The sequence below is a fragment of the Lissotriton vulgaris genome, chromosome 3_1, assembly GCF_964263255.1.
Source record: "Lissotriton vulgaris chromosome 3_1, aLisVul1.2, whole genome shotgun sequence".
Classification (NCBI taxonomy): Eukaryota; Metazoa; Chordata; class Amphibia; order Caudata; family Salamandridae; genus Lissotriton; species Lissotriton vulgaris.
The window spans coordinates 986,917,697-986,940,393 of record NC_141689.1 but is presented as its reverse complement, the minus strand read 5'-3'; the positions used below and the strand labels follow the sequence as shown (position 1 = coordinate 986,940,393).

General features: G+C 44.5%; 1 protein-coding gene across 1 annotated transcript in view; it reads left to right on the top strand.

Moving 5' to 3' along the window:
• Positions 1-1,094: 1,094 nt before the first annotated feature.
• Positions 1,095-22,697, top strand: part of UHRF2 (ubiquitin like with PHD and ring finger domains 2) — a 616,766-nt gene continuing 595,163 nt past the window's right edge. The window contains exon 1 of the mRNA XM_086961356.1: positions 1,095-1,585. Coding sequence (XP_086817482.1) covers positions 1,433-1,585 — 153 coding nt within the window. The 5' untranslated portion in view covers positions 1,095-1,432. The remainder of the gene's footprint in view (positions 1,586-22,697) is intronic.

The window sequence follows — 22,697 nt, the reverse complement described above, 5'->3', positions numbered from 1 at the left end:
CAGCTCAGTAATTGGTTATAAATCAAAGATCAGTCCAACACTGTTGCTTGTTAAAGATCAAGTGAAGGTACGCCCATCAGTAATCGGACTGGCAGTGTTTGTTTTCATCTAAAGATCAGGGAAGAATTAACCCAACATCCTCTGGTGAAGCCCATGGGGTAAAATACAAGAGTCCATACATTTGACAGATGTGAACATGCAAAAGCCAAAAGATCCCAGAAAATCATATTACAGAAAAAATATTACCATTTAAACTCACATTTGCCAGCACTGTCCTACAGATTTTTACAATTCCTATCCCATTGCTCCTGTCACACCCATTAGTCCAAATGTTACAAATCAAGGTTAATTTCTCTACAAGTAATTACAGCGTGGTCCCAGTAGATGAGGCATTGAGGAAACAGACTTTGCTCATAGCATGAGGCTTAAGACCAAAGCATTATGTTGTACACTTGAGAATAACGCGTTTCAAAACGTTTCTTTTGTTGTGTGCTGAGTGCATAGTGAAAAGACAAAGGCGACTGTATAGAAATAAGATGGCGACAGGCGCCAATATCCCTTTTGAAATCTAGTCTTACTTTTAATTAATAAAACGTTTTCAGTAAAATATCGTGAATTCATTATGTTATGTACACTGTATTAATAAAATTATGCGTTTTAATTAAAGCCGCACCGCCAGCAACTATTAGGATTGTGGAAATATCTAATAAAAGGTGTTGTGCCGAGGCATACTCGACAAGCCGGCTGATAAAATCATAACAATGCGAGTTTTCCAATCAACTTTTGAGATCAACTGTAGCCTGACCTCATGAACTAGCTGAACTAATTTTCACTCACAAGTTTCGTTTTCGTAACTCGGTTAAAGGCTTCCAGTCACAGATACTGTTTGAGGGATGTTGTTTATTGCGTGATCATGCTGATCAGATATAGCGCGCGCGACAATTGTATCTTTTAGGCCATTCATAAATGTTCATGCGTGCCATTCCTTCTGGACTGACCTAGAAATCAGGCTGCAGCTTTAAGTGGGAGGAGAGGAAGGAGGCAGTGCGCAGCAGCCCCCACGCCCGCCCTCCCGCAGGCTCTTTAATCCGAGCGAGACCCAACCCTCTGCTAGCTGTACATTTCGCGAGACTTGCTTGGCGCCGTGACCCCCATGTGAGAGCAGCTCCTAGTAAACACTCCCTGCAGCTCAGCCATGGCTTCCCGGTTGTAAGAGGCGGCGAAGCGGGCTGGCATCCCTTTGCTTCCCGCCCTGCAGATTTCTTTGGACGATTTCTTTGGACGATCATCGACGGCCATGCCCGGCCTCTGCAAGGCGTCCGTCTGATTGCAGCCCGAGAGCGAGTGGCACCGTTTGTCGCACATACAAAGGGAGGAGGACGTTTTGAATTCTGGATTCACAAAAGGCAACAAAAACTGGAATATTTGCAGGATGTGGATACAGGTCCGAACCATTGACGGCAAAGAGACGCATACTATAGACGATTTGTCCCGTCTCACCAAGATCGAGAGTCTGAGACTTAAGATCCAGGAGACCTTCAACGTAAACCCGGACCTGCAGAGGCTCTTCTACCGTGGGAAGCAGGTAAACAATGCCCGCCGACGCAAAAAGATGTTTTTCATTCAGGATCTCGGAAGCACCTCCTTTTTAACACTACCGTCCCTGGCATGGCGAGGGTGGTAGTCCACAAAAAGCCCGCCGCAGACATACGTTCGTATGTGTGGTATTGTTTGGGTGCCATTACATGCAGCCCTCGCGTGTACCTCCGACATGCTAACATCGCGTGCGTCGACCAGGGGGTGGTGCCATGTGAGCGTGGAGTGTTTTTTCCTGCCCGCGGCTGAATCCGGAAAAGCGAGAGTTTGGTAGAGCTTAGAATTCAGCACTACAAACCGTGTTGTGGGGCCGAGTTCGCCTCTAGTGTAAGTTGTTTCTGTCTTTCGGGTGAAAACTTGGGATCGGGGACATGACTTCCCGATGAATCATATCACAGCACTCGAGGGAAGGGAGAGGAAACTGGGCTGCTAAGACGTGAGGCGTTCAAGTGTGGTGAATAGGAGGCGGAAAGCCGGAGGATAATTTATTCCCGGAAGCGACGCTTTCAGTATGCTTCCGTGAGCACGAGATGCGGTGGCCATGGCGATGACCTTTGGCCTGGTTTATAGGCCAGAGTAAAACGCACTCTTTTGGGGTACGCTGACGTTCACCAAGTCTACTTAATATACACATTTCCCTGCCAAACATGGGTTGTTTCTCTTATATATCCAGACTAAATGGCCGGTTTCCTAGAGTGTCCACTCCTGGTCTCCCACGGTTGCCCCAACCATATCGAAGCTTATAGGGGCATGGATGCGAATACAGAAAAAGGCATTTTTTTGTGACACCCCCGCCTGTTAACACCGTGAGAGCGCGAACGGTTACCCACACAGTAAACCTATACCACCGTCTCCATTACGTGCGGCCTCATACATTGAGAGAGACGCCACGCGATCCTGTCTAACGACCTGGCATTATGTGGGAGTATTTGGGGAACGGGACCTACAATTCTCGCACTCTGGATGTTCCCAACGACGTGCTAGCAGTGGCAAGTGAAGCCGCAAAAAGCGCGTTCTAGCATCAAAGAACGGTGGCGCGAGATGTCGACGTTAAAAGACCGGTGGGCGGGGTCATAACGATTTCTGGGTTACCTGCTAATTAGAAGCCCTGGAGCAGTGTTTATACGTGTTGTGTATATCCTAATGTGTCCTATTCTGGATACCGTAGTTTTCCATATGTGTGTCCCTCATGAGCTCTTCACAGTACGGTAAATGTCAATGTTTTCAATTGCGCAACTGTCCGGTCTCCTCAACTTCTTTTTGAGGAACACTTTTCAAAGAAGGGGCATGGCGCCCAGGTGCTCATGCAATCAAGCGCTCTAAACTCCCTCTTTAATTTGGGGGGCATTTTACCTGCAGGACGTGACAGGCTCACTGTAATACGGAAATAAAAGTAAAACGATGCAAGTGAAGTTCGTATTTTAAGTTTATTGCAGGAACATGCAGGTGCCCACGGTGCTACGCCATAGTCCTATGCTTTCCGCCAGCCACTGGCCAACAGTGGCATTCAGAAGCCACAGAGTGAGTTAGCAGTCCCGGGCCACATCTCAAATAACAACATGTTCACAACATGCATTGTAAGTACAGGTAAAGCATAACAATTCTCGAGCACATGCATGTTCAGTAAGTGTGGGAAAATAAAGCAGACTAATACAATGTACTTATCATTACTTCTGCTTTTCCCCTTATAAATAAAAAAAAATCTTAAACTGAAACTACTACTAGAGAACAACATCTCTATACTTCAGTGGTACGACAACATTGTGTGACTGCCTAGATACTGAATGCATTTTATCATGTGAAGTACCTGTAACCATTGTGTCACATGGAATACTCGCACTGTTTCGATAGATGCAATAGGACTTCTTGGGTATCAACCATTTTGGGCGTGTGTAAACCAGCGTGTGTTTGAGTTGGCATGCAGCAAGTCCTCATTCCTGTCCTTGGACAACATTTTATTGGAAGGCCAATGAGAAATATCACGTAAACGATCACAGTAAAAAAAATTGAGCCAAAATTTTGTTCGCCTGCTCAAGAGAAAGTTTGATCAAACACTTCCTACTCCACCACCCCATTTTTTTCCCAAAACAAAGAACCATTTTGCACTTCAAACTTGAACAGAGACGAAAAAATAGACGCCCCATTTTTAGCCCCTTCCATGCTCATGATAAGGTCAGCTCGTCATGGGTGTTACCTGCGCTGTGCTTATGACGAGCTGGCCTTGTCATGAACAATGGATATCATGCATCTCCAGCGCAGGAGGGGAAAACCCCCTAGCAGCCAAGGTGTTAACTTTGATTGGGCTTTTGATCATGACCCAATCTCAACCACAAAATCTTGATCTTTCACCATGTGTCTTGAGTCAAAATACATAATTTTCATAATTTGTCATTAGGAGGTGTTTTGTAACATTTTCTTTATTGGTACATGTACATCAGCTAGAGCTCACACTTAAATCTTTGATCCAATCAGGACACACATTTGCTCTGGGATCAATTTTACCCAATAGGCGGAAAGGATATGTCCCAGTGGTAGATAATGAAATATGACCAAAGTTTCTTCTTCAAGAACTCTTCCACAGGTGTATTTATAGCAATGGCTGTTTGTATCCCCTCCTTCATAAACCTGTTCATCCTTTCTACAAGTGTATTGGAATAAAGAACCACACAGATGTTTAATGTGATGAAAAAGCAAACATTTACACATGTACCTTGATGTGAAATGAGTTCCATTGTTGGTCACCAATTCTCGAGGATGGCCGTCAACATTGAAGACCCTGTCCAAAAACTTGATGACTGTCATGGTGTTGGATGTAGAAGAAAATTCTGTGTGTACTTGTGCAAAAGATTTGAGAGGAGATGGAACCGAGCGCACCTTAGGCCACCCTTTTCTTACGAACTCCATTGCTGATTGTAAGAACTCATCCTGTTGTGTGGCATCCACTTTATATATTGTACCACACATACAGACTCTATCATATCCTCAACATTTGTAACCACATATTCCACATCGTCTTGTGTGTCATCTTGTACAAGTTTTTTTTCAAGTTTCAAAGCTTTATTCGACATTTGTCATAAAAGCATCCATCCTAACCCTATTACAATAAATACTATAGCTAAAAATACTTTTTTAAAACGCATATTAAACAATGACAGTCTAATATTATACATTATAAAAATTTGACCTTATTTCAGAACATTATTATAAAAAACATTTCAAATGGCAAAGCAGTTAGGACATAGCAACCATATTTCATTTTGTTACATTTAACAATAAAGTGCGAGTGCGGATTGCCCAAGCAAGGAATTTTGCTACAGCAACTACAAATGGTGTGGAACAGTCAGATTCTAATATTCTAAGTGCTGTCGATTGGCTGCGGGTGCCGATGTTTAGGCAAACTGGCTTTAGCCATTTACGCCTAGGGCTGGTATATAATGGGCAGCAAAAGGGAGATGTGCTCTATTTGATCCTTGCAGTGATAACAATGTTCATCCCACAATGGGGACCAGTGCTTCTTAAAAGCATTCACTGGTAGTGTTCCAACACGAAATTGGAAATATAGTTTCCTGTCATGTGGGCGTTCAATTATATCCCAGTATGGTTCACATGACGGAAACATTTTTATATCCAAGAAGCGGGATGACCAATTTGGTGCAGATCCTTTGCAATACATTGTTAGATACACCATCTCCAATACAATTCTTTCAATTTTGTTTTCGAAGGAAAACTAGCCACATCCTTATTGCCCCATAGGTGTTCCAGTTTTAACTTTACAAGTAGGCCCCGTAGTTCTTTTAACCATACAATACAAAGGAATCGATCACACTTAACAACATCTGACAAGGCTGTAGCATAGTGGCTTAACTCTGGGGTCACCATCAAGCGTCTCCAATATAGAAGTGGCCTTAGCCTAGCTAAATCCTCTATATTTTTTCTGCCAAGGTCCAGTTTTAATGGGATTATGGGTGTGCTTTGAGGGGCCATTACAAGCCCTCGCAAGAATCTATTTTCTGCCCGCCCCAACTCTCCTAAATTTGAAAACCCCCAAAGTTCAGAACCATATAAACAGGCACTCAATACTTTCATATTATAAATTTCAAGGGCGCAATTTATTGGTTTTGTCAGAGAGGCTCTATGTTTTAGGGCGACTACGCCTGCAAGCTGGCTAAACTTCAGTACTGCCGTGTTGATATGCGATTTCCATTTCATGTCCCCCTGCAAGATGATGCCTAGATAGGAAAAAGCATCTACTTTCTCTAGCGGAGTGCCTTTGTATTTTATTACACCTTTGAAAGTGGACTGATGGTTTAGGCACATGAATTTACTCTTGGTGGTATTCAATTCAAGGCCCCTGCTATCGCAGAATTCACCAAAGGCATCAACCGTTTTTTGGAGACCGCTCTGTGTACGTGAAAGTAAAAGCGTGTCGTCCGCAAACATTAGGACGGGGACGTGAGAACCTGCTATAATTGGGGCGTCGCTTGGAGATTTGTTTGTGATCAACAATACCATTTATGTAAATTGAAAATAGTGTTGGGGCCAGGACACACCCTTGCCTTACCCCTCGCTCCACCGGGAAGGGCTCAGTTACTTCTCCCTGCTTGCCCCACCTGATTTTAGCAAAATTGTTTTCATGGAGGTGCACTAGCAGGGTAAGAAGTTCCTGGCTTAGGCCTACAACAGCCAAGGTCTGCCACAGTTTTTCTCTTGGGACCAGATCGAAAGCAGCCTTTAAGTCCACAAAAACAGCATACAATGTCCCCTTTTTTAGTGAGACATTCCTCCAATAGATTGCTATGAAGTAAAAAACTTGGTCAACACTACTAGTCGGGGGACGAAACCCTGCTTGATAAGGTGACAGTATGTTTTTTCCATCAATCCATTGTTGCAGTTTATTCTGGACTAAGCGCCCCATGAGTTTTTGTGCTGTATCAATAAGACTGATGGGTCTATAGTTTTTAGCCAGGGTTTTGTCACCTTTTTTAAATATAGGGATCATTTCTGCTCCCTGCCATGAAGCAGGCACTCCCCCTCCCATGGCTACTGCATTAGCCAACCATTTAAAATAAGTGCACCATGAGTTCCGGTCAGATAGAAATACATTGCCGGAATTCCGTCCATGCCCGGTGCTTTTCCCCCCGCTATGCAATCCAAGGCCATGCTGACATCTTTTTCATTAAATATTTGATGCTTGAAAAAGACAGGTGGAGGGGGGGGGTCGGTAGTATACGCTGGATTTCGGGCATACTGCGGTTGGATAAACTCAATCCATTTATTTTTAGCAACATGGTTTTGTGGTTGCGCGGCTGTCCCTCCCTTGTCCCATTTAACTGTAGCCCAAAATAACTTAGAATCCTTAGCTGCGCAAGCCTGTTTCAAGTCCTGCCAGCATTCTTCGTCCCAACGTTTCCTTGCTTGTTTTTGGATCTGTCTATAGGTATCTCTCGCCTTCCTAACTGCTGTGGCATTGCTCGTTCTCAATTCAACACTTAAATTAGATCGTACCAACCTACAACTCTTGTCATACCATCCTTGTCTTGGTGGTTCTCTTTTGGCTTTATTTGGATCTACTGTTTTAATGAAGAAGCTTTGGAGTTTGCAGAAGAGGTTTTTATGGGCCTCCATCATATAGTCCTGGAAGTTAAGATTCCCATAATGGGACTTGATGTTGTTTACTTCATCTATCACTAGTTTTTTAAGGACCTCTAATTTTGCTACATCTTCTAACAGCGTTCTCCATTTCAGGTGGCGTTGGTTGTTTGAACATAAAACATCTTGCGTCACCCATTAATTTTTATTGGTATGCTCTATGATCTCATAATAGGAATAAAAGGTCATGCATAAGGGATTGTGGTCGCTTTCCAATCTTTTTTCCACAACCATGTCTATCAATTTGTACCAGGCCCTTACATCTAATAACAGGTAGTCAATTCTACTAGCTGCTCGGCCGTTGTCAAACGTATTATTCCCTTTTAGATCAGAGGGCGAGCGCCCATTTACCACTCTCAATCCTCTTGCTAAGCAGAGACTCTTTAGCTGAATTGACACAGCGCTCCATTTTTTTAATGGTAGGCACCTCCAACTGGGGTATTCCCCACTTGGTGTACTCCTCCTCGGACAGAATCCTATCTTCTTCACCCAAGGGTTCAAAGGTGGCATTAAAATCTCCGCCCACAATAATGTGAGATTGGAGTGTTAACATTTCAATATTCTGTTCTAGAATAGTTACTGCCTCTGACTATTTACTGACACCCATCCCCCTGGCATAAACATTAAACAGGGCAAGTTCTTGGCCATTTTCCCATCTAATGTTAAGTGCTAAAATGTCATTAGATGGTACAGATCTTTGCGTTATTGAACAATTCAGCGACTGGCGGATCCAAATTAATAGGCCTCCAGAGGGGCGTCCTAAACGATTTCTAGTTGCTGGTGTGTGGAAATTTAGATACCCTTGGCGAAAAACTGGGTTCAGTGACCAAGTTTCTTGTAACATAATAATGTCCTGTTGGTCAATGAAATCAACCCATTCTGGAGTAGCTATCTTGTTTGCTACGCCTGCTATGTTCCATGAGACGAGGGACAGAGATGAGGTTTCTTGATATGGCGTTGTTAGGCCCATCTCCACAATATTTACATTTGCCTCAGAGTCAGCGATTTATTATTTCTTCTCCCATCAATGCTGCCTCGTTCCCTGCCGCTTCCCTATTTTTATTTATGCCCTCTGGTTCTTTGTCTAGCTCTACAGAAATTGAGGTTTGAAGTTCCCTGCATCCTATTTTCAGCTTAATAGATTGTGTGCATGCCATGTTATCTGCCAATCTGTTAGTTTGCATTCTCTGTGTTTTGGGGGACAAAGATTTACACCTTGCGAGTCAATCGCATTCGTTTAGATTGGATAAAGCCGAAAAAACGATTTTCCAGATTCAGCCCCCAATCACAAATAGGGCCATCCCTAACCCTTCTATTTCCCACAACTGACCACTTAGTCCTTAGTATACTTGGCTTCGCCACGAGTCCTCTTCTACTATAGAAGAAGTCCAACGTAAGAAGTATTATTTCTGCCGTTCTGCGTTGGGGGGGAATATGTTAAGCAGGATATCCGGTAATACTTCAGGGCCCTTAAAGTTTAGTACAACACAGTCACCTGCAAATTTCTTAGGCTTATTCCCTATCCACTTTACCCGTCTTGCTGTTAACAAGTCTTCTGACAACTTTTGCTTGCCCCAGGGAGATATGTGCATATTATTGCTCAACCATTGCAGTGCTTTGTTTAATAGGGAATCTGGTGTCTCGATCTGGCCTATATTCAGTGATGGCACATTGGCAAGAACAAGAATCAGGGGTGAGGCTTCTACAATTGGCTCCACAGGGCTGGTTTGTAGATTAAAGTCACAAACTATAGTATTCCCTGGGATTATTGGGAGGGCCTCAACTGTAGGGTTGTTTGGTTGCATGCTAGGGTTTAATCTAGTTGGCTGAATAGGAGCTAGTATGTCTTCAGACCCCCCTGGTATATTCTCCATCAATTGTTTTTCTTCAAATTTACCTATTACCAGATTCAGTATTTCCCCCACACGGTCATTAGTAGTTTTTAAGAGGGTCTCCAGTTTGTTGACTTTATCAGTAAGATGATCAATTTTAGATGATCAATTTTAGACAGAAGAGGTTTAATTATCTGAGTTAACTTAGTGTCCAGCATACCCATAAGCTTGTTCATAATGGCATCGTCCCATCCCATGCTACCATTTTCTTCCTCCCCTTTTCCTTCTAAGACACAATTTTTTGGTGGGGTTGCTGGTCTTTTCCTACTAGACCGCAAACCTTCTCTTTTGGGGGGAATCTTAGAGGCTCCTCTGGCTACTCTTGGCGCAGGGACAGGCGTTGGTGGAGAGATACATTCCTCAACTATCTCTTGGCCGTGTTGGGATATATTTAGGTCTTCCCCCGCTATTATGTCAACATTTGTGTCTAGATTTGAAACCGTGGAGACATTTAACAATGGGCTATCATTTTTGTGATGTGTAGATAGATTCTGACACAACAAATGCCATAGAACTATTACAATCAAACCCGATTTCTCTCCTTGAGAACATATTGGTGAGGTACTAAGTCCCAAGGAGGACCTCCGTTCGTTATTTATTTTTGCCACCACCTGCACTAAATAGTTGTCCATAGTGTTGGTGGGAGCAATGGGAGTTTTTTGTTTAGACATGTGCAAGGCTGGAAAACCCAGATAAAGTATAGCAAGCTAATGCAATGTGCAGATATCAATGTCCCCAAGACAATAAGTATCAAAGGCTCAAAAGGCCAAATACCTCACAGCACAAATTTGCAAGAGGCCTGGTCCAGTCCAGTCGTGGCCAGTCTTGGACTGTCTTAGACTGTCCGCCCTTATTCCGGGCTTCGTCCGGCGCGTCACGGGTGCGTCCTTGCGGGACGAGGGACCTGCCGGAGCTTTATGCGCCGCCTGGCGCGCTGCTTGATGTCGTCAGCGCCTCCCCCTGGAGGCTGCTGGGAGGTGGAGTTCGACCGGCGGAGCCAAGCCCGGCCGGTCGGTAGCAAGAACGGAATGGCGGAGCCAAGCCCTGCCGCTGCACAGACAGGTGTGTTTCCTCGGTTATCAGGCTGCAGGTTTGGTGAAAGACAGGGGACTCGGCCCCTGCCGGAGCTTTATGCGCCGCCTGGCGCGCTGCTTGATGTCGTCGGCGCCTCCCCCTGGAGGCTGCTGGGAGGTGGAGTTCGACCGGCGGAGCCAAGCCCGGCCGGTCGGTAGCAAGAACGGAATGGCGGAGCCAAGCCCGGCCACTGCACAGACAGGTGTGTTTCCTCGGTTATCAGGCTGCAGGTTTGGTGTACAGTACCCAGCAAAGGCTTTCTGGAAAGGAAATCGCGACTAACATTTCGTCTGCCAGATATGTACTGAATAAAGAAATGGAATTCCTGTAAACATGACAAAAGTCTCACTAACCTCGCAGAGGCATTGTCAGTTGAATTGCCATATAAGAGATGTAGTAATGGCTTGTGGTCGCTAACTATTTTTAATTGCGTTCCCCACAAAACGTCTTAAAATCTTCTACAGCCCGGGTACTGGCAAGGGCCTCCCTCTCTTTTGTGCTGTAGTGAGACTCCACCTGTTTATGGCATTAGAAGCAAAACCAATATTGTGCTGTTTACCTGAAATCCATTGACCAAGCTCAGCACCAAGGCCATGCTGGCTAGCAGCAACAGTGAGCACTTTTGTCATGAAATATAAAATGATAACACTGGAGCATTGACAATTAACCCTTTAATATTCTGGAAAGCTTAATCGAAGATGATTTCCCACTTTAACACCACTGTTTTTTTTTTTTTTAAGAAAAGAGCATAGTGGCTGAACCACTTAAGCGTACCCAGGTACAAACCTGGAATAATATTTGCTCATCCCTAGGAATTATTTCAGAGTGTCTTTATCCTTTTGAGGTGGAACATCTGCAATAGCTAGCATTTGGGAAAACGTGGGTTTAATACATGTGGAAGTAATAGTGTGATCTAAGTAATGTATTAGAAATTTGCTCTTGTCATGCCCAAGAGTGGCACCCACATCTTTGAAAATGTTTAACACTTTATTCAAGATAACCATGTGATCTGACACTGACTTTGAAAATATCTGAACATTGTCCTAATACACCGGCACACCATCGATCCCAGCCAAAATGTGTTCCATAAGTTTCTGAAAACGCTTGCAGCTGAGGCCAAGCCAAAGGGTAATATCAGAAATGTATATGCCCCAAAAGGTGTAACAAAGACGGTGAGATCACAAGATTCTGTGGCTGAAGGGATCTGATGGTATGTAGACTTTTATTCCAGGAGGCTGAAAATTTGCATAATACAAATGTGTGCAGCAATTCCTGAATTTTAGTGAGAGCGTGGCAGTCAACAACTATATTCTTATTGAAGATGCGTAGGTCAGCACAGAGACATATGTCTCCACTCTTCTTGTGGACAACTACAATGGGACTGAACCCACTATGAGGAATCTGTAGTTGTAATCACACCTTTCACAACTAATTTATCAAACAAATGCGTTAGATCATCCCTTAAGCTTAGAGGGATTGACTTGACCTTATGTGCAACAGGTATAGCATTCTGCTTCAGTTTTATTGCATGTTCAAATTTGGTGATCTTGGTCATTTTTTACTCAACGTTAAGGAGAATTTCCCAAAAGGCTTCTGCAAATCATTGTCATCTTCTCTTACAATCAGTATGGCGTTCATCTGTACAGGATTCTCTGAACTAGGGACAAGTTTTAATCCCATCCGTGCTAAATCTTGCCAACCCACTATACCTTTGCCCTTAACGGCAACGTATACCTTGGTCTTGATGTTTCTACCCAAACCAGACACATTCTCCACAAAATATCCCAACATAGAAATATCTCTATCTTCATAAGCCTTAGGCAAAATATCGATTTGTTGGAATTGCACTTAGCGGATCAATGTTGCACATAACGTTGATCTGAAATAATGGCAACAGGAGCATAAGTCAGCCATTATATTCAAAGACAATAGACCAATTAGTACCTGACTGAACCGTAGCGTGGTGCCCTGATTGAGCAACATCTGCATCAACAGTTAGGACCATTTTGTTAAACTCATCCTGTAAACACTCACTTTGCAAAGATTCATCATTTAGTTGTACATCACTTATTTGCACATTACTTACTTGTAACCCATTTTTACCTTTGCACACATACTTGAAATGCCCCATTTTGCTGCATTGGAGACATTTCTTCCCTAGAGCTGGACCAGAACCACACCTGAAACATATTATTCTAGACCAGTCTGGAAGCCCTGTTCTTTCATATAATCTCATTGACCGCTTCCATATCATGGACTAGATGAACCATAGAGCTAGCAGGTGCATCATTAGAAATACAATTAGAAGACACAATAGCCTGTTCAATTCCTTTTGCCACATCAATCCCTTTCAGTGAGTAAAGGATCTCTACAGCTCCAAATCGTCCTTCGGATTTTTTGGGAGGGGCAACTGTAAACAAATTGATCCCTAATACGCTTGTCTAAAGTTGACCCAAAATTGCAATTAGATGCCTGTAAGGTTGGACCGGGTGGTTGGCAATGAGGAAAGGGATGTCTGGGGTTCTTTTGGTTGCAAGTATCTTTATTTTTCAGTCTGACAGACTTAAGTAGACTGTTTTAGTCGTGGGTCAGGGTCGTGGGTCATGGTTCACAGTGATAAACAAAAGAAAAAAGAATTAAACGTAACAAACAGAAGCGAATGTTCCCCCGGACAGTATTCGGCGCCGCCCTTGGTTTGGTCTTCTCTGGTGTTGGCTACCCGGGACTCCTCAGAAGGGCAGAATGAAAAGAAAGAAAGAAAGTTAGGGCCGGGATTAGTCTCATCCGTTTTAATGCTCATAACACTGGTGCAACCACCACTGTGCGTAGTGAAGGAGAGGGGGGGGTGGGGGAGGATTCGTGAGGGAAAGTGCCGACGTGCCTTTTTCTTTTTTTTTTGAAACTACCCCTGGCCACCCCACCACCCCACCAGAAAGCACCTCTTAGCGGTACTTGCCCCACCACCCCCACCAGAAAGCACCTCTTAGCGGTACTTGCCTTGGGCCACGGCCCGTCCACAGGGCCGTGGCGTCCGGACCCAGGGCTGTTGTTCCCTTCCTTGGGCCACCGGGTGTATGCGCCTTATCTTTAGGAGACTGGTTCTCATCTGGGTACTGGTCTCCGCTGAACCTGCTCTCTCCTCTCTTCGCTCCTCCCGAACTGCTGGGCTCCTCTCCGCCGATGGTACAGCTGGGCTCCTCTCCGCCGATGGTACAGCTGGGCTCTTCTCCGCCGCCGAGACTGCTGGGCTCTTCTCCGTCGTCGATACTGTTGGGCTCTGCTTCTTCGGTCTCTCCGTCTTCCTCCGGGCTCCAGGAAACTGTTTCCTGCCTACGCCGTCCGTCCGTCCTCCAATTGGGTAAGGCTTTTATTGTCCCTCCTCTCTGTTCGGGACCGCCTGGCATGACCGACATCTAGACCGTCAACCGCTTTCTGTTTGGCGCTGGTGTCACTCCTCGGGTTACCCCACTTACGGTCGTCATTCCGGATCGGCACACCGTCCGTCTCACAATGCCAAATTCCTAAGAGCTGAAATGTAGCCTGCTATGATTTCTGTCTACTGCATGTTTTCTCTTCATGAAGTTAAAACGTTTCAACATGACTCTAGGCTGTTCCAAGAATGCCATTCTATCTCATAACTGTCTCATTGTAAACATTCCAGTTATCGGCATCTCCAGAGGGCGAATCGATCAGCGGTAGATTGTCATATACTTACTGTCCTTCGCTGCCCAGATAACTGAAAAGTTGTGCCATCTTTCTTTTAGGCAAACATTTCTTTGCATCAGTTGCAACAACAGCATTTTCAAATGAACAATACAAAATTTTCCAGGGTATTTTGGGTTTACCAGGTACCTGTAAAAATGATATCAGTTGAACAACTTGTGTGGTGTTTGCCATGATGTCTATAACTCTAAGGTAAATGTAGCAGAATAGCTCAAGTAGATCCAATAATGCTGAATATAAAAAAAATACCTAACCACAGTGCCACAAAGCTGTCAAAGAAGCTGAAGTGCAAGAGCATCTGGTTAACCTCCTTACTGAAATGTCCCCAACAACCAGGAAGATGCAGTAAAACACTACTTTCCGGTTAGTAGCAATGAACTGTGCCCCCATTCAAAGATGGCCGCCACACGTTGCTTCATGATGTCTCTGGTCACATGATGCGTATCAGCCAAATTGGGTGAAAGGAATCCATCGTACTTTTCAAAGGACGCTCGCATTTGGAAGCAGTGGCACTGGCTGAGAAACTTCTTGTAGCAAAATGCCAACAGCAGGACCCAAGGGGCCAGCTTGTGGTTAGGGGGCAACCCTTAATGACGTGTCGGCAGATATAAAGCAGCTGCAGTGCACACCAACAGTACTGCAGCACTCGGTGCCGCTGTGCAAAGGAGAAAAGGGTGGGCTCCAGATAAATAACTTGTCTGCAGGTGTAACAAGGAGTTAAAAGTAATCAGAGGTAAGAGAAGTTCGTATTTGAAGTTTATTACAGTACAATGTAGGAGCCCATGGAGCTGTGATCTCGTTCTGTGCCTTCTGTCCGCCACTGATCAACAGTGGCATTCGGAACCCACAGAGCAAGTGAGCAGTCACAGGTCACATCTCAAATAACGTGTTTAGAACAGTAATTGTAAGTACAGTTAACGCATGGCAATTCTCTTACACAGGCTCACTGTACAACACTCAGTTGTACGCTACTTCATTATATGTCCCTCGACTGTACCCCATTCCAGTGTGCGCTATTTCAGTTTATGCTGCTTCACTCTACCACATTCCACTGTACCCTAATTTAGAATACTATATTCCAAGATATGCCCCTACAGTATACTCTGCTCTGTACCACTCCACTGTACGCCACTAGAGTGTACAGGAATACTCTCAATATTTACGGAACAAATTCCACTTTACCACACTTCACTATAAGCTATCCCACGGTACAACCCTACTCTATACAGTAGTAAGCTTTATGCCTCTGCAATACACAGCACTCTACTGTATCCAACTTCAGTGTACGCTACTGCACTGAATGCGGCTTCACTCTATGCCGCTCCGCTGTATGCTTTTCCAGTGTACGCCACTTTAATCTAACTCATTTAACTTTATTCAAGTCCGGTATTCCAAAATATACAGTACCATAGTACACTTTACAACACTATCCACCCACTATATTGTACTGCACTCCACTTACTGTACCAATATTACACATTTGTTACTCGCATTACAAAATTATTGACAGTCGCACAAAAAACAAAGATTAACCCTTTGGGTGCGTCTGACGGCCCCCGGCCGTCTGACGTTACGGGTGGCGTGTGCGTCGGACCTCCGGGAGCCGTCCATATTGCGCACGCGTGAAATTTTTCAGCACTGCTGGAAAATTTCGCCTGCATCCAAAAGATTAAACAAAATTATAGTTAGACAAACTTTATTTATGTTTACTATACAAACCCAACTTAAACTAAACAAACATCAGAAGTTGTACAGTTATAGGTATACATAAAGTTTATCATCAAGCACCACTTTCACACTAATACAAGTCATACTTACAACTCACATTTGAACTTACGCACCACTTTAAATTCACAACTTGCTCACCTCTGTACACGGTCTACTCACCTCACTTGCCAAATGACATCAACTATAATTCCCCACTGTACAATGCAGTGTGTTCGGGCAAATCATTAAATTTTACATGTTACATGTGGTGTTAATGCAGTGATTTCACATGCTCTAACTTCTCTAATGAAAGGGTATAGGTAGTGTATTGAGAAGGGGGAATTTATAGTTAACGTAGTGTGGTGAGTGAGGTGAGAAGACTGTGTGAAAGGGTGCGCCAGTTAGGTATATTTTAAGGTGGTGCCCAAGTTGAATGTGGGTTATAAGAGATCAGGAGATGATGGACGGAGTGCTGAAACATTTCAGACACACCCCCAGTCACAGATCTTGGTTGAATCCATCATTGTTCTTTAAGCTCACTATGTCACCCCAGTTTGGCCCCAGCCATATGCAAATCAGTCTTGACCCTGTGCCTCATGGGAGTCTTGACCCTGTGCCTCATGGGAACAGTCCAGCCCGAAATGCCACGCCAGGTCCTACCTGGACCGGAAACAAGCATCCTGGGACCGGCTTCGGAATGACACCAATAAGAGAGCAACAGTACGGGGGAAACGCAAAGAGAGGGCAACATGGAGTGTGGGGGCATGACGTATGCTAGGATAACCACACATGGGTGGGCTTAGTACTGCAAAACCACGCACACTCTCATGGAGTACTGCAGCAAAAAGAAAAAGAAATAGTTCACTCAAAGTGAGCAGTGGAAGGGCACCAGTAAAGAGGCCGGCTCCAGGGTAGGGCCAAACACACAAGATTGACTGGGTAAGCCATCAAATAAGAAGCAAGCGAGATTGACAATAAAGCCAACGAATGGTAAGCAGTGGGCGGGTTGCAAGCCCATTTATGCTGTTGGTAAGCCCACAGTACGTCTTTCGCACCCTGGCAATTGTTACTATATGGTAGGCTCGACCTAAAAATGGAATTAGACCGATATACATTGCTATGTTCTAAGTAGTTAAAAAAAACTGTCTTCAATACCAATGGTATGCTACACTACAGGTAGCCCTTCATCAGTAAATATGCCCGCTAAGACCATGACCGTTGCCATAGTGCTGTCATCTCTCATAAATTTCACTATTAACCACTTTGCGTTCACACCCATCATCATCCATGCAAAGCGCATTTCCTGTGGCAACTCTGACATGGGACCTATAAAATCCAGACACACTGTGTGCCACAGTTTACCCAGATCCCTAATATGCCCTTCAAAACATTCCTACTCTTAACCTCTTTTCACTCTTCTTGCACTCTGCATATTTTTCAATCCACTCATTGGCCTGTTCATCTAACCCAGGCCACCAAAATTCTATTTTTAACCTTCTCTTAGTCAAGTTTTGCCCCAAATGACCCTCGTGAGACAACATGATCAGCCTTGTCCTCAAACCCTGAGGAGGTACAAGCCGAACACCTCTCATGATGACCTTCTGGCCATAGACAGTGATTTCCTCCTGAATCTTAAAATCTGACCTGGCAGATAAAGGAACTAGAGTTTCCCTGGTTGCCCCCTTACATCTCCTCTTCATGACTTCCAACAAGACCCTATCTATTTCCTTCTCCATCTTCCCTCCCACGCTTGCACAGTAAATGCTCCTGCCCCACAATGCACAACATTCTGTACTAAAGCCAATGCTCTATCCATTGCATCTTCCCTTACAGCGGTATCATCAACACACTTCAATCCATTGACATTCTGGATAAACAGTTTGCTTGTACATTTCGCCAGCCTTGAATACATTCCACAGTATACATATACTCCTGTAGTCTTGCGGCCAATTTCGCCAACCTGGCAGAACCTTTTCCCGCCCCACAAGTCGATAAAATCTTTATCAAATGTTTGTGCCCAGTTTTCAATGTAAACTGTGTGCCCCACATACACTTGAAAATATTCCACTTCTCATGCAGCAGCAAGAGCTTCACGTTAACTTATGGAATAGTTCTGCGCTGGCTGTGTCAAACAACTTGACACAAACACCAGTCTTTTCTTTCCTCCCATGTGATAAAACAACATCGAATCAAGCGGCACGTGCATCTACAGTAAATTCTGACTTGACCCGTGTGTCAAACGCCGCCAATATGTTTGCTTCGCAAATGTCCAATTTTATTTTCTCAAAGCATATTTGTTGATCCATACCCCACACAAACTTTCTACCTTTGTACAGTAATTTTCTCAATTTCTTTGTCTTGTCCCACAAACATCAAGTAATATTCTATTAAACTAAAGTAATATTATATTAAACCCAAGGCAAAGTAAGCATCAAGTACATTTTTTTAGGTCTCACGCCTAGCGTTGCAGTGCGCAGCAGTGTCTCGCAGCGAGAGACCTCTTGTTTGCTTTGATCCCACAATCAATTTTGGAATAGCCCAAGGGCCCAAGTACTCAATCTGCTGTGCAAGAAATTTACATTTTTCTTGATTTAAAGTCAAATCTGCTTCCTTTACTTTCTTCAAGACTTTTTTTCAGACTCATGTTATGTTGTTCTACTGACTCCCCAAAGACCAGAATATTGTCTTGACAAAACAGTGTTTTCCATCCCTTCAAACGGCTGTGCCATCATCTGCTGAAAAACACTTGCAGCTGATACTAGACCAAACGCTATACAAGTGAACTAAAATGTACTCTCCGTTGTTATAAAAGCAGTGAGCTGCTTAGCCTCTTTGTGCAATTTCACGGTAATTTCAGTTAAAAAAAATACCTACTACCTTTTATGGAAGACATTCAGTCATTTATGTGTGGAAGAGGAAAAGAATGAGCCACTACATTGTGGTTTAATGATCTCAAGTCCACACAAAATCTTAGACGACCATCTGCATCTTAGCATGCTAGCTGCTCCTGGTGGGGCTAGTTCTGAGCTGATCTACCGAACATGTAGCAAACTACAATAAAACCTCCTGCATTACTACAACTAGCCTGGACCTCGTTACTACATTTATTTGGTGATGAGTTGAAGCTTTTCCCATGCTCTATAGTTGATCCAAGAAGCTCAAGATGACTTCTACATCCAGTTAACATGTTGAGAACAAGCAAAGATTTTTACAAGCGCAGACAATGCACCGTAACAAATCTGGGCCACCAGAGGCCACTCGCACAAGTCAAGTTGCCTTGCTAGAAGATGTTCAGAAACATAAGAAGCCACTAAGGAAACAAAACAAATTGGAACAGCACGCCATGCAGCCCTACCAGTGTCCATTACATCGGACAGCCTCATCCCAAGCGTGCTGTATTCAATCTCATGTGGCCACATTGTTAAGTGTTATGCCTTCTACGATGGTAAGCCTCTACATCTACTTGCTATCTCTGATTTTTCTCATTGCTACACACATTGACATTCACAGTGACCAGTATATCGGTCGGCCTCAACCCGGGCACCCCAGTCCTGCTCCCTTTCGTACCATATGGGGAGTTTTCCACACAAGTAACCAGTTCCAACCTCCTTGTAGTTATGCTAGAGACAAGTGAGCACAGACTTACTTTTTCGTGACTGTTACAGTAAAAACCTTCTGTTCCTGCTGGTGTCTCCTTACAAGTGTGCCCGATTTAACCCAGCTATGTGCACCTCAGCACTTCATGGTATCTTACACTGCAGTGTACCTGCCTTGTATGTTTGACTCCATCTACTGTACTTCGTTGGTGAAGCTTAGTCTTCCACTTGTACTGGATAAGACTTGTCACGGGACATCCGTTATGTGCAGTGACTTAAGTTTGGTGAGTTTTTGTTTGATTATTTTAATTCCGTACACATATTGCTGACAGACTTTACTTTCAAACAAAACAGGTGATGGACAGAATGTGGATCAATGTCACACATTCACCCCAGTCCAAAGATCTGGGCCCAAATCAATCGTTTTTTTGCACTCCACACCACCCTGGGTTAGACAATGGCGATCTGCAAATCAGCTCTGACCCTGTGCCCCATGGGAACAGTCCAGTCCGAACTACAAAAGCCATGTCCTTCCCAGAACAGAATCACGCATCCGAGGACCGGACCAGTTTCGAGGTAACACCTCTCATCAGCCCGGCTAGCTTGACTCCAGTGGTGTGGAGTGCCTGGGACCCACGTCTGAGCATCCCCAGCGCACTTATGGCGGCAATTGCGAACAAAACAGGTGATGGACAGAATGTGGATCAATGTCACACATTCACCCCAGTCCAAAGATCTGGGCCCAAATCCATCGTTTTTTTGCACTCCACACCACCCTGGGTTAGACAATGGCGATATGCAAATCAGCTCTGACCCTGTGCCCCATGGGAACAGTCCAGTCCGAACTACAAAAGCCATGTCCTTCCCAGAACGGAATCAAGCATCCGAGGACCGGACCAGTTTCGAGGTAACACCTCTCATCAGCCCGGCTAGCTTGACTCCAGTGGTGTGGAGTGCCTGGGACCCACGTCTGAGCATCCCCAGCGCACTTATGGCGGCAATTGCAAACAAAACAGGTGATGGACAGAATGTGGATCAATGTCACACATTCACCCCAGTCCAAAGATCTGGGCCCAAATCCATCGTTTTTTTGCACTCCACACCACCCTGGGTTAGACAATGGCGATATGCAAATCAGCTCTGACCCTGTGCCCCATGGGGACAGTCCAGTCCGAACTACAAAAGCCATGTCCTTCCCAGAACGGAATCAAGCATCCGAGGACCAGACCAGTTTCGAGGTAACACCTCTCATCAGCCCGGCTAGCTTGACTCCAGTGGTGTGGAGTGCCTGGGACCCACGTCTGAGCATCCCCAGCGCACTTATGGCGGCAATTGCAAACAAAACAGGTGATGGACTGGACTGTTCCCATGGGGCACAGGGTCAGAGCTGATTTGCATAAAGCCATTATCTGACCCAGGGTGGTGTGGAGTGCAAAAAACGATGGATTTAGGCCCAGATCCTTGTACTGGGGTGAATGTAAGACATTGATCTACATTCTGTCCATCAAATTGTTTTTTGTAATTTTCTCCCTGAGTGTACTGGGGTAGCTCAGACGTGGGTCCCAGAGCCTCCACACCTCTGGAGTCAAGCTAGCCGGGCTGATGAGAGGTGTTACCTCGAAACCGGTCCGGTCCTCGGATGCTTGATTCCGGTCTGGGAAAGATATGGCTGTTGTAGTTCGGACTGGACTGTTCCCATGGGGCACAGGGTCAGAGCTGATTTGCATAAAGCCATTATCTGACCCAGGGTGGTGTGGAGTGCAAAAAACGATGGATTTAGGCCCAGATCCTTGTACTGGGGTGAATGTAAGACATTGATCTACATTCTGTCCATCAAATTGTTTTTTGTAATTTTCTCCCTGAGTGTACTGGGGTAGCTCAGACGTGGGTCCCAGAGCCTCCACACCACTGGAGTCAAGCTAGCCGGGCTGATGAGAGGTGTTACCTCGAAACCGGTCCGGTCCTCGGATGCTTGATTCCGGTCTGGGAAAGATATGGCTGTTGTAGTTCGGACTGGACTGTTCCCATGGGGCACAGGGTCAGAGCTGATTTGCATAAAGCCATTATCTGACCCAGGGTGGTGTGGAGTGCAAAAAACGATGGATTTAGGCCCAGATCCTTGTACTGGGGTGAATGTAAGACATTGATCTACATTCTGTCCATCAAATAGTTTTTTTTTTTAGACTTTACTTTCAGACAAATGTTTTCCTCAAGTTTAAATTTGTTTGCACGTGCCTCTCACCTTTGTCTTGGTGTTGCGCGTGGGTCCTGTGGGTACTTCAGTGACGTTTTATGTTGACTGCTGATGGAGACATTGCAGCCGTGGCGTGCTGTGAGCCACTCTGCATCAACGTGATACAACGTGCCGCCATCTTGAAGTACCTTGCGTCGCAGTGGAATATGAGATGCAAATTTCTCTTACGCTCCTCTTCAACCGTCGCCAACTTAAGCATCAAGTACTAACAGCTACTTTTTTGGAGCATTGGCAGCTTTTTTACGTCTCGTCGTGGGATTCGGCCTGGCAAATTACCGTTAAATCTGATGCTGAATATATGTTTTGTATCATCTGCAAGGTACTTTGATTCAGCGCGGTTTGGTTTCTGTTCAATGAAACTTCTGTGATCTGAAGTTGTTTACATGGCAATCTACTGTTTCTTCTTGACACGTGAACTCAGAAGTATGATTTTTATTGTGAATGCAATATGAAATCGTGAAATATCTTACATGGAATAAACTAAAGACTTTGTTAACAAATGAAATGTTTTTGCGATTCAGTACCTCATACTGTGTGCCAAGTCGTGTCAAGGGACCGCTCGGGTGAGTTGTCGTTCACCAGCGTGTTTTCTGGTGTTACAAATTTTCACAGTAATTGATGTATTTCTCATCTACAGAGCCATTTAGGTTACGGTACTGGAAATCTATCCAGAGTTTAAGTTGGACGAGATTTACAATTACAGGACATTTATTTAGATATGCAAATACAACAGTTGATGGACAGAATGCAGAACGTTAGTGATGCCACGGCTTAGGTTCCCTGACTTGGGGACGTCCTAGTCTTCTAGTGGGTGGAATTCGCGGTCTACTACCTTCCATTGGGGATGGGCACTAGTCCCATTCAGACACAGTGCATTACTTGACCCCTATATGGAGGTTAGTCCAAAGGGTGCGATTCCCTTACACTCTTGTCTAGGTGTTTTTATTCCCATTTGCTCACATTACTCTTGCCCTCTTTAACTATGTATGGTTCCTACTTTCAGGGCATTTATGCAACGGTGTTAGTCCTATTTGCATCACTTACACATCTCTATTCTTAGAGACAAGTCACAGGTTCACACCCATATATACTAGTTAACAATAGCTTACTTTCTTTGTGTTGGAATAAGTCATGGGTTCAGACCCATATACGGTACCTGACCATAGTTAACCTCCCTCACGTTTGGGGTAAATCTTAGGTTCAGTC